The 11458-nt window shown below is 35.2% G+C and overlaps 2 protein-coding genes across 5 annotated transcripts in view; both read left to right on the top strand.

Annotated features, from left to right (window-relative positions):
* Positions 1–964: 964 nt before the first annotated feature.
* Positions 965–3967, top strand: LOC113105542 (oxidoreductase HTATIP2-like). 3 transcript variants are annotated; one of them, XM_026266651.1, is made up of 6 exons: positions 965–1070; positions 1979–2162; positions 2392–2499; positions 2919–3056; positions 3173–3234; positions 3410–3960. In XM_026266651.1, exons 2-6 carry the CDS (start codon positions 1980–1982, stop codon positions 3624–3626), a joined length of 708 nt encoding a protein of 235 aa, XP_026122436.1. In that variant the 5' UTR covers positions 965–1070; position 1979; the 3' UTR covers positions 3627–3960. The 3 variants fall into 3 exon arrangements, with proteins under 3 accessions (XP_026122436.1, XP_026122435.1, XP_026122437.1); XM_026266650.1 differs by having other exon boundaries at positions 974–1161; positions 3410–3961; XM_026266652.1 differs by lacking the exon at positions 965–1070 and adding an exon at positions 1092–1230 and having other exon boundaries at positions 3410–3967.
* A 596-nt stretch (positions 3968–4563) lies between these two features.
* LOC113105541 (protein arginine N-methyltransferase 3-like) overlaps positions 4564–11458 on the top strand; it is a 51220-nt gene continuing 44325 nt past the window's right edge. The window contains exons 1-6 of one of the 2 annotated variants that reach the window (XM_026266648.1): positions 4564–4580; positions 4812–4911; positions 6167–6323; positions 7756–7900; positions 9707–9772; positions 10299–10420. In XM_026266648.1, coding sequence (XP_026122433.1) covers positions 4815–4911; positions 6167–6323; positions 7756–7900; positions 9707–9772; positions 10299–10420 — 587 coding nt within the window. In that variant the 5' untranslated portion in view covers positions 4564–4580; positions 4812–4814. Of the gene's footprint in view, positions 4581–4809; positions 4912–6166; positions 6324–7755; positions 7901–9706; positions 9773–10298; positions 10421–11458 lie in introns of those variants that run through there. The other variant, XM_026266649.1, reaches the window with a different exon arrangement.

Raw genomic sequence — 11458 nt, 5'->3', positions numbered from 1 at the left:
TGAAATAATTCCACACTGTGAGAGAAAGTCAAAGCTGCAATAGTTTGAATACATGTACAGTAAATGTGAAAATACGAGATATGTAACATGAAAAATATTAAATAAATTTGGAATAGATAACGATTAAAAAAATAAAGAATTAGATGCTGTTTATTGTAACTTTCAGTTATTAAACTAAATAACTCTGTAGAGTTTACATAATTTAATCTCAATTTTAAATGTTGACTGAGTCAATAAACCGTAATGGTTTATTCAAAGGTGCAGTTGCATGAAGTTGTAATTGTGACATATGGAATGCAAATGTGAAAATATGAGATAAATATGTGATATGAAAAGTATAACAGCAGGGCTCGACATTAACGCTTGTCCGGGACAAGTGGATTTTGTGAAGGGGCAAGTGAAAGAGAATTTTACTTGCCCGACGTACCCCTCTCCCTCCCTTAGACACCATTTACTACACACAAAAGGCTCATTCACACATGGTACATTTTAAATTAATGAATAATAATGAATAAAAATATAGTTTTTTTTTCTACGATTTTTGAAACTTTTCGCGATCGACTTAAAATGCTTCCAAGACCGACTTGGGTTGGTGACTCGGATTAAGACATGACTTGCCATCACATGACATGACTTGTGGTTTAGTATCATATCATATTCATATTTGTATGTCAAAAAAGTAAAACATTAATCTAATAACATTATTTATTTATTTGGACAGATGGAATTTGTTGATACTGATTTAATTTGAATAGTAGGTTAACAACCTAACTTAACTCTAAATTTATTGATCACATGTAAAAATTCAATGTAAATGGAGACATGTACATTTAATTAGTTTAGGAAAATGTTTCTCATAAAGTTAAAAAGTGTAACAGCAATCAGTTTAAAACAAATATAAAAAATATGCTGATTAGATGTTAAGCGCTGCATTCTCTGTAGGCGTTCTGCGCAAGCGCAGTGTGAATCAGTGGACGCTATTACAGGAAGAAGCTACAGCGTATCAACTATCAGCTACCAAAGTCCTCTGTTTATGGAGCTTGGCATGAATATATTTGAGATTAACTGGGGTAAAACCTTAAGCTTCTTCACCGTTTTTGTTGTTGCTCTCGCCGCTGTTTTTAATTATCTGGAAAGTTCAGAGACTGAGGAGATCCCAAGGTGAAATATTCATTACAGACCACTACTGTCACTTTTATTAAACTACTATGTATCCTATATCCAATAATGGTTAGTATATCGCTGCTTTCTTTCGACTGTGCTGGCAACATCTTATGTTTTTTTCTGCAATACGTAATCATTTGATTCTCGATTACAGCAGCTTAAGAACGACCACACCTCGTTATTGTATTTAGCTAAATAACATAATCAAATAATAATAATAAATAAATGTACAAAAAAAAAAAAAAAATACAAACGGAGAATTTGATTCAGAGAGATAAAGAATATAATATTAAATAATAATAATAATAATAATTAAAAAACAACATTTAGGCTATGCATGAAATAAGTCGACTAGACGATACCGAATGCAATAAATCAATTCAGCAGAATCAATTCAGTCAGGTAAACAACACATTTGCTGGAACCGACTGTATTGTCACGTGGTACTCGAAACTTTTCTACACATTGCTCAGCATTGAAACACCTCACAGTTGATTGTAATTATATATACTGGAGAAGGATATTTAAAAAACATTTGATAGAGATTTCTGGGGCGGATTTACATTAGCATGTCAGATACCACATATTGCATTAATGGATTTCAACAATTCCAGACCTGAATTTCAGATATTAGCCTACAGTAGACAATTGTCCTGAGATTTGAATGTGGTTCAGTGAGCATCAACTCATGAAGCAGTTTAGGAATAAGGAATAAAACACCTGTTTGTTATAGTACAGCTGCACAAATTCTGCAATGTCATGGTGATGTTGCGAGACTCAGACGGTTACGTATGCAATCATTTCTTCATTACAGAATGGATCTGAACGCGATGGAGGAGAATCACAGACAGAAGAACAGAACCTGCTTCATTCTCGGCGCGTCAGGTGAGACCGGAAAGGCCCTGCTGAAGGAAATAGTGGAGCGCAACATCTTCTCCAAGATCACTCTCATTGGACGAAGGCAGTTAACCTTCGAGGATAAAACCTATGAAAATCTGGTAATGTGTCACATTTGAGAATGTTGTGTCCATAATTAGTTTGCATACCAAATATCAAATCAAGTGGCTTAAAGGGAGAGCTCATTCAAAAATGAAAATTTTGGGTGAACTATCTTCTTAAAGAAAGACAGCACAACACAAGATTTCATATTTTGTTAAAATATGCAATGCATTATTTTAAAAATGTATCATGATTCTGACTGTTTATTTTCCTCCTTGTTCTGTTCAGGTGCAAAAGGTGGTTGATTTTGAGAAGCTGGATGAATACGCTGAGGCTTTTCAGGGCCATGATGTTGGATACTGCTGTCTAGGAACAACCAAGGCCAAAGCAGGAGCTGTATGTTTCAGATGTGATCATTTTGTGAACTGTATAAATGCATGAAGGATTTTCTGCTGAACCTTAGTTATTTCAACTTTAGAAATATAAGAAAAGGGTTGTTTTTTCTCAATATTTGTATAACTCTCGCAGAAAAATAAAAATCGCTGGGTGCATAGATCGATCAGTAACATCACTTTCAGCTAAAAGATCCGCACTCGCTGTATCTTCTTAACTTTTAATTTTGCAACAGAGCAATGGACAATTAAATGTTTTGGCAACAACCCTTCACTTTCTGTTTTTTTATTAAACTATGATGCATTTGTGGGGAGCCCTTTGCGAGTTTACATTTCGTGTCATGTCATGTTTTTTTTTTGTGGTAAAGTCTGTTAATTGCATACTAAAAAACATAACCTTTTGTGTTTTGCATGGGCTTACAGGAAGGGTTTGTGCGGGTGGATCATGACTACGTACTCAAATCTGCAGAACTTGCCAAAGCAGGAGGCTGCTCACATTTTCACCTCGAATCCTCCAAAGGTGCAGACAAAACCAGCAGCTTTCTCTACCTGAAAACTAAGGTACCTTATTATAAAACCCTGTTAAAATGATACGGCTTATTTGATTTACAAAGAAGCTTGTATTTTCATGTCATTCAAGCCAATTTCTGTCCAATCCAACACTGGTGTATTTGCAGGGACAGGTTGAAGCAGAAATTGAAGACCTTGGGTTTGAGCGTTTCTCCATCTATCGACCAGCGTGAGTCAATGTTGTGCTACAACAAGAAATAAAATCTGTTGTGATTTATTATATTTCTTAGTCTGTTTATAGTCTGAGATCATAGATCTTTGTGGTGTGCATGTCTGCTTTTCCAGTTATTTCTAAATCATCATTTCATTTGAGTGTGTAATTATTATTATAATATTTTTTTCAGGGTGCTCTTAGTGGCCAGAGAGGAGAGCAGGCCAGCTGAATGGGTGGCCCAGAAATTTCTTGGTGCTTTCTCCTCTGTTTTCCCTACAATGTCTATTTCCATCACTGCAGTGGCCAGAGCTATGGTTATCAACACGCTTAAAGATGGAGGAAAGAAAGTGGAAATTCTTGAAAACAAGGCCATATGCAATCTTGGAAAAATTGGAGACAAAAAATAAAACCTTTATTTTTTTTTTTATTTTTTTTTTATTTAATTTTTTTTTTACTTAAGTGCAATTCTGGCTTGGTGTGATTCTTCAGCGGGATAATCCAAAATATTTTTTTACTGCAGTTTACTTGGATGTAATTATCATATTAAGTATTTAAAAACTGATTGACACTAATTTAATATGTGCTGTGTTTCTGTATGCTTTATTTTTGGGCTCTGGTGCTTTTTTTGTTATGTAATTTTATATTGCTCAGGAAAAAATAAATTATATTCATGGTTGACAATAACTATTGTCCATATTATTTTGTGTGTAAAAGGCCTATCTGAAAATTGGATTAAAACAGTCACCTCTTTAGTCACAACTAGAAGACAAAAGCATTAATTTACTGTATTAAACCTACGACACATTATAACTCACAGAAGCTGTTCAGCAGCTATACAGTTCAACTGCATTCAAAATATAATTTTTTTATATGGTATATATTATGTTATGTTCAAATTGTTAATGGGGGAGAGTTTACTTATGTGCTTGACTCTTGCTTTCTTTCTTATCTAACTTATACTTTAAAAATTCAGTTTAAATTTAACTTTGTAAAAAAAAAGAAAGAAAAAAAAAATCCCCCACAGAAAAGTGACAATACTAATTCACACACTAGCCATACAATACAAATGTAGTATTACTGTAAGCCTTTCAATAATTATAGTGTGTCCAAAGTCTTGACTATAGTAGGTAGGTCTAGTGCGTTATTCTAGAATAATGTTTTGTTAAGATTCACAAATACAATATACATAATGGAAACAAAAATAAACAATGACGTATTAAACGTCACATGCCTCTCGGTTACTGCGATTAATAAAGAAACAGCGACCTCACATGGCGACGAAAGCGAAGTACGCCAAAATAAGAATGACCCGGATGAGAAAAACGCGAACTTTAGAGACTACAACATGGAAGCGTACACAGGTACACGTGAGTGTATGAAATGATGCATATATTTGTTTCAACCTATGATGCGATTAAACTGCGTTATTCTACAGAGTTGGATAGTGTATTGTAATCTAACAGAAAACGTACTGCAGTTCGGCATTTTTTAAATGGCGTATTTAATAGTATAAATTTTATTTTTTGTCAGTCACCAGTTGTTTAGAAGGTGTTTATTAGTTATGAAATTTGCCATTGTATCTTGTGATGTAGGTGATGATGCACCCGAGTTGTCTGACAGTGATGAGGAACAATGGCAGTCGATGGAGGAGGGACCTGAACACATCACAGTCCCGTGTTTACTCTGTGACAGGTAACATTCAGCAGAAATCATTCACGGTGATGCTTCCTAAAAGAAAACTGAAAGACATCTCACTGGAGACAGCAATATAATTTCATGTCTGCATACCTGTATTTGAGAAAATGTAGCATGTTATTTTCAAACTTAAATAATGTGCTTTCTTGTTGGCTACTAGAGGGAACTATTACAATATATGAAATTTAATGTGCTTTGGATATCTTATTATCTTTTTCTACATGCTATTAGTGAAATGTGAGATGTATAACCCCAAGAGAAACATTTTAACATTTCAATTTAATTTAGATTAAATGCAACAATAGTGCGGTGAAGCTAGAAGAAGAAAAATGCAGAGGAATACAAACTCATTTTGATTTAGACAAATACAAACTCATTTTGATCTCACAAGGATGGATATATGAGCCAATTCAATTTTAGTTTTGTTTTTATACTGTCGTAGATTTGTTCATGTATTTTTTTTTTTTAGTTTTCATTTTAAGTTGTTTAATTTATAGTGTATGTTTTTATTACAATTTGAGTTTTTATTTCCACTTAGTAATTTTAGTGCTTCAACTTAAACATATTTTATTCAACAATGTTTTTATTGGGTTAAGTATTTCAGTTTTTTTCCATTAACAATTTTTTTTAAAATCATTTTAAACTTAAACTATTTCATACTTTTAGTTTAGAGTAAATAACCCTGGTCTGAAATTATTTATTTATTTAAAAGCTGAGTAAGGCTTTGGTTTTGTGTGTTAGAACTGTACAGAAAAAGGATGACATGCAAAACTAAAGCCTTAATTTGTACATGAGTCCAGGTGTATCTCTACTTCATTTCTCCAAATCTTTATTCTGAAAAAAATGGGAAAACCTCAAAATTATAATTTTTGGCTGAACTGATTTTTTTTTTTAAGATCAAAGGGTTTGTTTTGTACTCAAGTATATGCGTCTCACTTTAAACAGGTTTTGGTTTGCTGCTCAAGAACCATTTCTTATTGTGATCAATATTGTGCGGCTGAAATTCTGTGTAAACAGTGATTTCTTTTCTTTTTTTTGACAGGATTATTTGACAAATAGAAAATTCATAACATAATTTATTTGAAATAAAAATCTTTCCTTATTTTTTTTTACTGTCACTTTTGATCAGTTTAATGCATCATTGCAGAAAGGTTCATAAAAATATATATAAAAATAACATACTTACTTTATAACTTTTGAATGTGGTAAACATGTTTGAAACGCATTGTGCTACTGGCTTGCACTTTGTTAGATGTTGAAGAGTTGAGCGAGGCCACAGCTGTGACGGTGATCCCTGCGGCTGGTGATCAGGTGTCTCTTCTGCTTCAGAGAGCCACACAGGCTGAAGACAGAGCTCAGAGAGCCGAGGAAGCTCTGGCCCGGGCTATGGACGATCTGCACAAACTCAAGTCAGTATAACCTCAGCTTCACTCTTCATATGCATTGAATCACTGTGGTTCAGCTTTCTTTTCTTTTTTTCCCTCTCATAGTATAAGCAAATAAGCATTATTCAACTTGTAGAATAACAGTAATGCAACTGTAGTCCCTTTTGTTCAATCACTCATCTTTAGTTTGATTGCAATAATAACACAGTGTAGCTTATGCCATCTTAAACATGCCTTACCTGATAGTATGATGTTCAAAAAACATGTCTCCAGCTGAATTTTGAAAGTTCCAGGGCTTAATGAGAAAACTTTAGATTTTTGTATTCCTAATTGTGGATAATCAGATGGAACCCAGTGCATTATGGGTGTTGAAGTTTTCCTTTTTTGCCACAAATTCTTTTTTCACTTTTCATGTATCACAGATTAAAAAAATGTCACGTGACGTGAAATTGAGTTTTTATTAAAAACCCATATTGCCAGCAGTGAATTACCCTAAAAGAATAATAATAATAATAATAATAATAATAATAAAAAAATGGGTTAAAGGGATAGTTTATCCTAAAACCAACTGAAAAATCATTATGCCAGAACACAAAAGAAGATATTTAGATTTTTTTGGTCCATACAGTGACAGTCAATGGGGTTTAGTGCAGAATTTTTTCTTTTGTGAAAAGAAAGGTTTGAATAAATGCAGAATTTAAATTTTGGGGTGAACTGTTCCTTTAAATACAACTGTAAATGCAAGCTCTGTGGACTGCATATGTGAATTTTCCCACAGACTTTTAATAAGAGAGCATTAATGCACACACATTCTCCATTGTTTTTCCAGACTGAAGACCAAATTATTTACCTACAGTATTAACTGGTGTTACAATATGTCACAGTTTCTCACAGAGATGCTTGAAAATTAGTTCAAAATTCAAAGGCTGATGAAAAATACCAAATCGAGTTTTTGTTCAGTGGCAGTTAATTCAATATGTAGTAAATTGGTTGCAATACCTATTTTTTTAGTTTACATCTTAGTTTATGCTGGAACCAAATTTACCATTGTTTAAACTTATCTAACAAAGCAATTACAATAATGGCACTATCCACATTTTTTTAAAAAAAACTATATATATATAAAGGGACCTTACCTTCAGTCTTGACTAATTTGAAAGAATGGCTCACTCTGAGTTTAAATGTGCAACTCCAATAGATGTGTAATATTTAAGTGGGTCCAGCAGGGTGCAGCATAGAATTCAGTTTCACACACACTTACTGTGGCTAGAGGTGCAAAAAAAGAGGCGGGGCAATAGAAGTTAGAGATGGGGTAAAATTCCACTGCAGTGGTTAAGATTTTGAGCGAGCGCTCACATGCACGTGCACGTGTGCTGGTGGACTGACCAAGCCTTCCTCTGTCTTATTATAAATATATATATATATATATATGTGTGTGTTATTTGCATTGCCCCAGATTGTTGGCACAAGGTCTAGTGCTGAACGCAGACACAAGTCGTGGCCCTTCATGCTCAGGGGCCATTGCCGAGTTGAGAGAAGATGAAGATGAGGCCTACTTTAGCTCTTATGGGCATTACAGCATCCATGAGGAGATGCTGAAGGTAGGTCTGTCCCCCTCTAACGTATATCTGCGGCCTTATTTGCTTAAGTAGAAGGTCACAAACAACTCCCACTTTGTGCAACTACTTCCAAAAAGATGCAGAGGTTCGCTCTATGCAGCAATATTCGCCATTATTTATTCTCCCACATTGCAATTTTCCAGATTTATTATTAGGATGTCATTGTTTGAGTGCTGTAACTGCAGTAAGAGAGGTTCAAGTAAGGAGCGTTTGGATCATCAGCTCTCATACTGCAGTATGTCCTGGAGATTGCCAGTGATTGGTGCCTCCTCCAACTTGCATTAAACGGCGGTTTGCGTCAGAGTTGAAACTCTGCAGAGCAGAGGCGAGCTGTATGGTCCAACGCAAGCGCTGACGCATTTTACTGTCCACCGTAAAATGATGCCGTTTACCGTCATGAGTCCGATGTCACGATTTTTAACCCTTTAACTAATGCAAAACTTTCCATATTAGCAAAGTTAAGTGAACTTTTCTGTCCTCTGTTTTTTCTGCATCAGAAGAGGCACTCAAATAAATTGAATTGTAAAAAAAAAAAAAAAAAAAAAAAAAACACAAATGTTAAATACTTTTGGTTTTCAGAACAGAGCATTTTTAATGGATTTATCACATAAGATTCAAATCAGATCCTACTGAATAAACAGAAGTGCTGAAAAATCAATCCAATAAGCTGATTTAGTGCTCAGTTATTATCCTATTATAGTATTATTAGTTATTATTGATACTGAATTATTAATAATGGTTCTTATGATCATTGTTGAAAACGGTTTTTAATAAATTTTTTAAGATTCTCTAATTGAGATAGAAATCTTTTGTAACATTATAAATGTTTTTACTGTTACTTTTTATCAGTTATTTTTCTTTCTTTCTTTACCCCACACATTTAAGTGGTAGTGCATCATGGTTTTCACATGTTAATCAGCAGCAAAATCTCCATATTACAGTTATTTCTGAAGGACTATTAGCTGCTGAATTAAGATTTGCTATTACAGGAATACATTACATTTTAGAATATATTAGAGTAGAACAAAAAATATTTTAAATTGTAATAATACTACACAATATTATTTTTGTTGTATTTTTTATCAAATAAATGCAGCCTTATTTCAAAAATGTAAAAAAGAAAATAAAACACAAACTTTTGTCCTTTAGTTTGAACAAAAAGTTCCAGAAAAATATCATAAACTTTCAAGCTGAATGTAACTCAAAAATAGGCATTAATTATTTAATTATTTATTTATTTATTCAAGTTATTACTGTTATTTTAACATGTCCTGGTTTAAACCAATATAATTGTAATGGCTCTGGTCTGGATTGTCAATAGCTGCCGGCATCATGTTTGTTCTGGGTGGTACTTCATCTGATTGGCAGGTTAATTAGCCATTTCTGGATGAAATTCTGCTGGCAAAGCAAGAAGTGTCAGGGTCAGTTTTTTTTTCATCTCCATTCCCGACCACACCAACCTCCTCCCCTCAAAAAAGAAGAAAAAAAAAAATCATTACCAGTCACACATCCTTTAAATTGCTTTCTAATTCAATCCTGACTGTTAAAAATGAGATTTTTATTTCATGCTGTTTAACGATTGTTAATTTTATTTCCAGCGTGCTCCTTAACTGTCAGCTTTAACTGTGGATAAGGCGTTAAAATGAAATTTTTGCTCTGAAGGATTGGATCGTGTTCAGCGATTCCTCTCGCACTGGGATGGGTGCGCTCTGTCTTCTTAATGGAAAGTAGAATGGTGACGCTGTGTCATTACTTAGGACTTTGTTTCGTCTCTTTTTTTTTCGACAGGACAAGGTGCGTACTGAGAGCTATCGAGACTTCATGTACCGCAACATGGACGTCTTCAAGGGCAAGGTGAGTATGGGCTTCTTGAAGCCCAGCCACTTTGGCATTTTTAAGTGTTAAAAGCTACAACAGAGTAATAATGATTGCGTTGAGAGGGGGATGATATAAAAAAACCCTCGCATTACACAAAGCTGCAGTATTTTTTTTTTTAAAGGGGTGTTTCTTATGTGTCAACTGCAGTGGGCTGATAACAGGATAATGGTGTTTCAGCGCTCACACACAACATACACCACAGCTCATATACAAACCATTAATTTTGCGCTGACATTGGCTAGATCAGCTTTAGCCGGCCGTGGTTGAACATGGATCCCGAGGTGACACGCTAAGCTGGAACGAAAAAGGTGAAGTGGGGGTAGACGAGGAGAGGCTTATCTCGGCCATCGTGGTCCAGCCAGTGGACTTTGGCAAATAAGGGTTAGACCCTGTCAGCATGATAAATGCCTTGGGTGCCATTATTACACATCTGTACGCTTAAGATGGCACAGACAAGCTGGCAGAGCGCGGAAAGGTTATGCAGTGCTTCTTTAACCTGCAGGTGGTGCTTGACGTGGGATGTGGTACGGGAATCCTCTCCATGTTCGCCGCCAAAGCAGGAGCCAGGAAGGTCATTGCTGTCGACCAATCTGAGATCATTTACCAGGCCATGGACATCGTCAGGTGAGTCAACACTGCAGCTCAAGTAATAAACAGCTTGTCTTGAGTGAATGAGAAAGGGCCTCTTGGGAGGCATTTACTTGTTTTTAGTAAAAACAAGGTATAATATTGCTCCTTTTGGAAAATAAACCATCTTGTGTTCCTCTGGTGTTTTCTGAACATCTCCTCTCTCAATGTGATGTCCTTTTATGGCTTCCAAAGTGTTTTCTGCATTATTTTTCCCCCAACTTCATCCACTTTGAGTCACTTCTTCCCATCAATCCAGCTTCTTTAACCTGTACAGTAAGAGTTTTTCTTTTTTCTTTTTTTCTTCTGGTATTTATCAACAATTTTACTGGTCTGACCACAATTACATTTGCGTGAAATTTTTTATTCAATTCATTCATTCATTCATTCTTTTTTACTTTTTTTTTTTACTTTTTTTTTTATTTTTATGCATTTTTATATTTTTACTCCAACATTTGTAACAACAGTGGCATATGATGCATTTGCTGATTTTTGCTGAAACTGATGTTGTGTAGTTTTCAGCACATTCTTAATGAGGCATTCATGACCGTCTCAAGTCGGTTTTGCAATTTCAACATGTTTGATGTACGTTAGCCAACTAGATAACAATACATTTGTGATAAATCAGTGGAATTTGCAGCAGCAATAACAGCATAACAGAATACAAAACACAAAAAAAATAATAAAAGCACGTTTTCTATCTGTATATATTACACTTCCCACAACTTTGTGGGGAAGTCGTGGCCTAGTGGTTAGAGAATCGGACTCACAATCAAAGGGTTGTGAGTTTGAGTCTCGGGGCTGGCAGGAATTGTAGGTGGGGGGAGTGCATGTACAGTTCTCTCTCCACCCTCAATACCACGACTTAGGTGCCCTTGAGCAAGGCATTGAACCCCCAACTGCTCCCCGGGCGCCGCAACATAAATGGCTGCCCACTGCTCCGGGTGTGTGCTCACAGTGTGTGTGTGTTCACTGCTCTGTGTGTGTGCACTTCGGATGGGTTAAATGCAGAGCACAAATTCTGAGTATGGGTCA

This window comes from Carassius auratus, chromosome 7, assembly GCF_003368295.1.
Source record: "Carassius auratus strain Wakin chromosome 7, ASM336829v1, whole genome shotgun sequence".
Classification (NCBI taxonomy): Eukaryota; Metazoa; Chordata; class Actinopteri; order Cypriniformes; family Cyprinidae; genus Carassius; species Carassius auratus.
The sequence above is the reverse complement of the archived record's forward strand: the minus strand, read 5'-3'. Positions and strand labels throughout refer to the sequence as shown.

Coding starts and splice junctions, on each gene's coding strand:
- LOC113105542 (XM_026266650.1), top strand. CDS start 1,034: ATGGAGCTTGGCATGAATATATTTGAGATTAACTGGGGTAAAACCTTA. Junction 2,163..2,391: donor ATAAAACCTATGAAAATCTG/GTAATGTGTCAC, acceptor TGTTCTGTTCAG/GTGCAAAAGGTGGTTGATTT. Junction 2,500..2,918: donor CCAAGGCCAAAGCAGGAGCT/GTATGTTTCAGA, acceptor ATGGGCTTACAG/GAAGGGTTTGTGCGGGTGGA.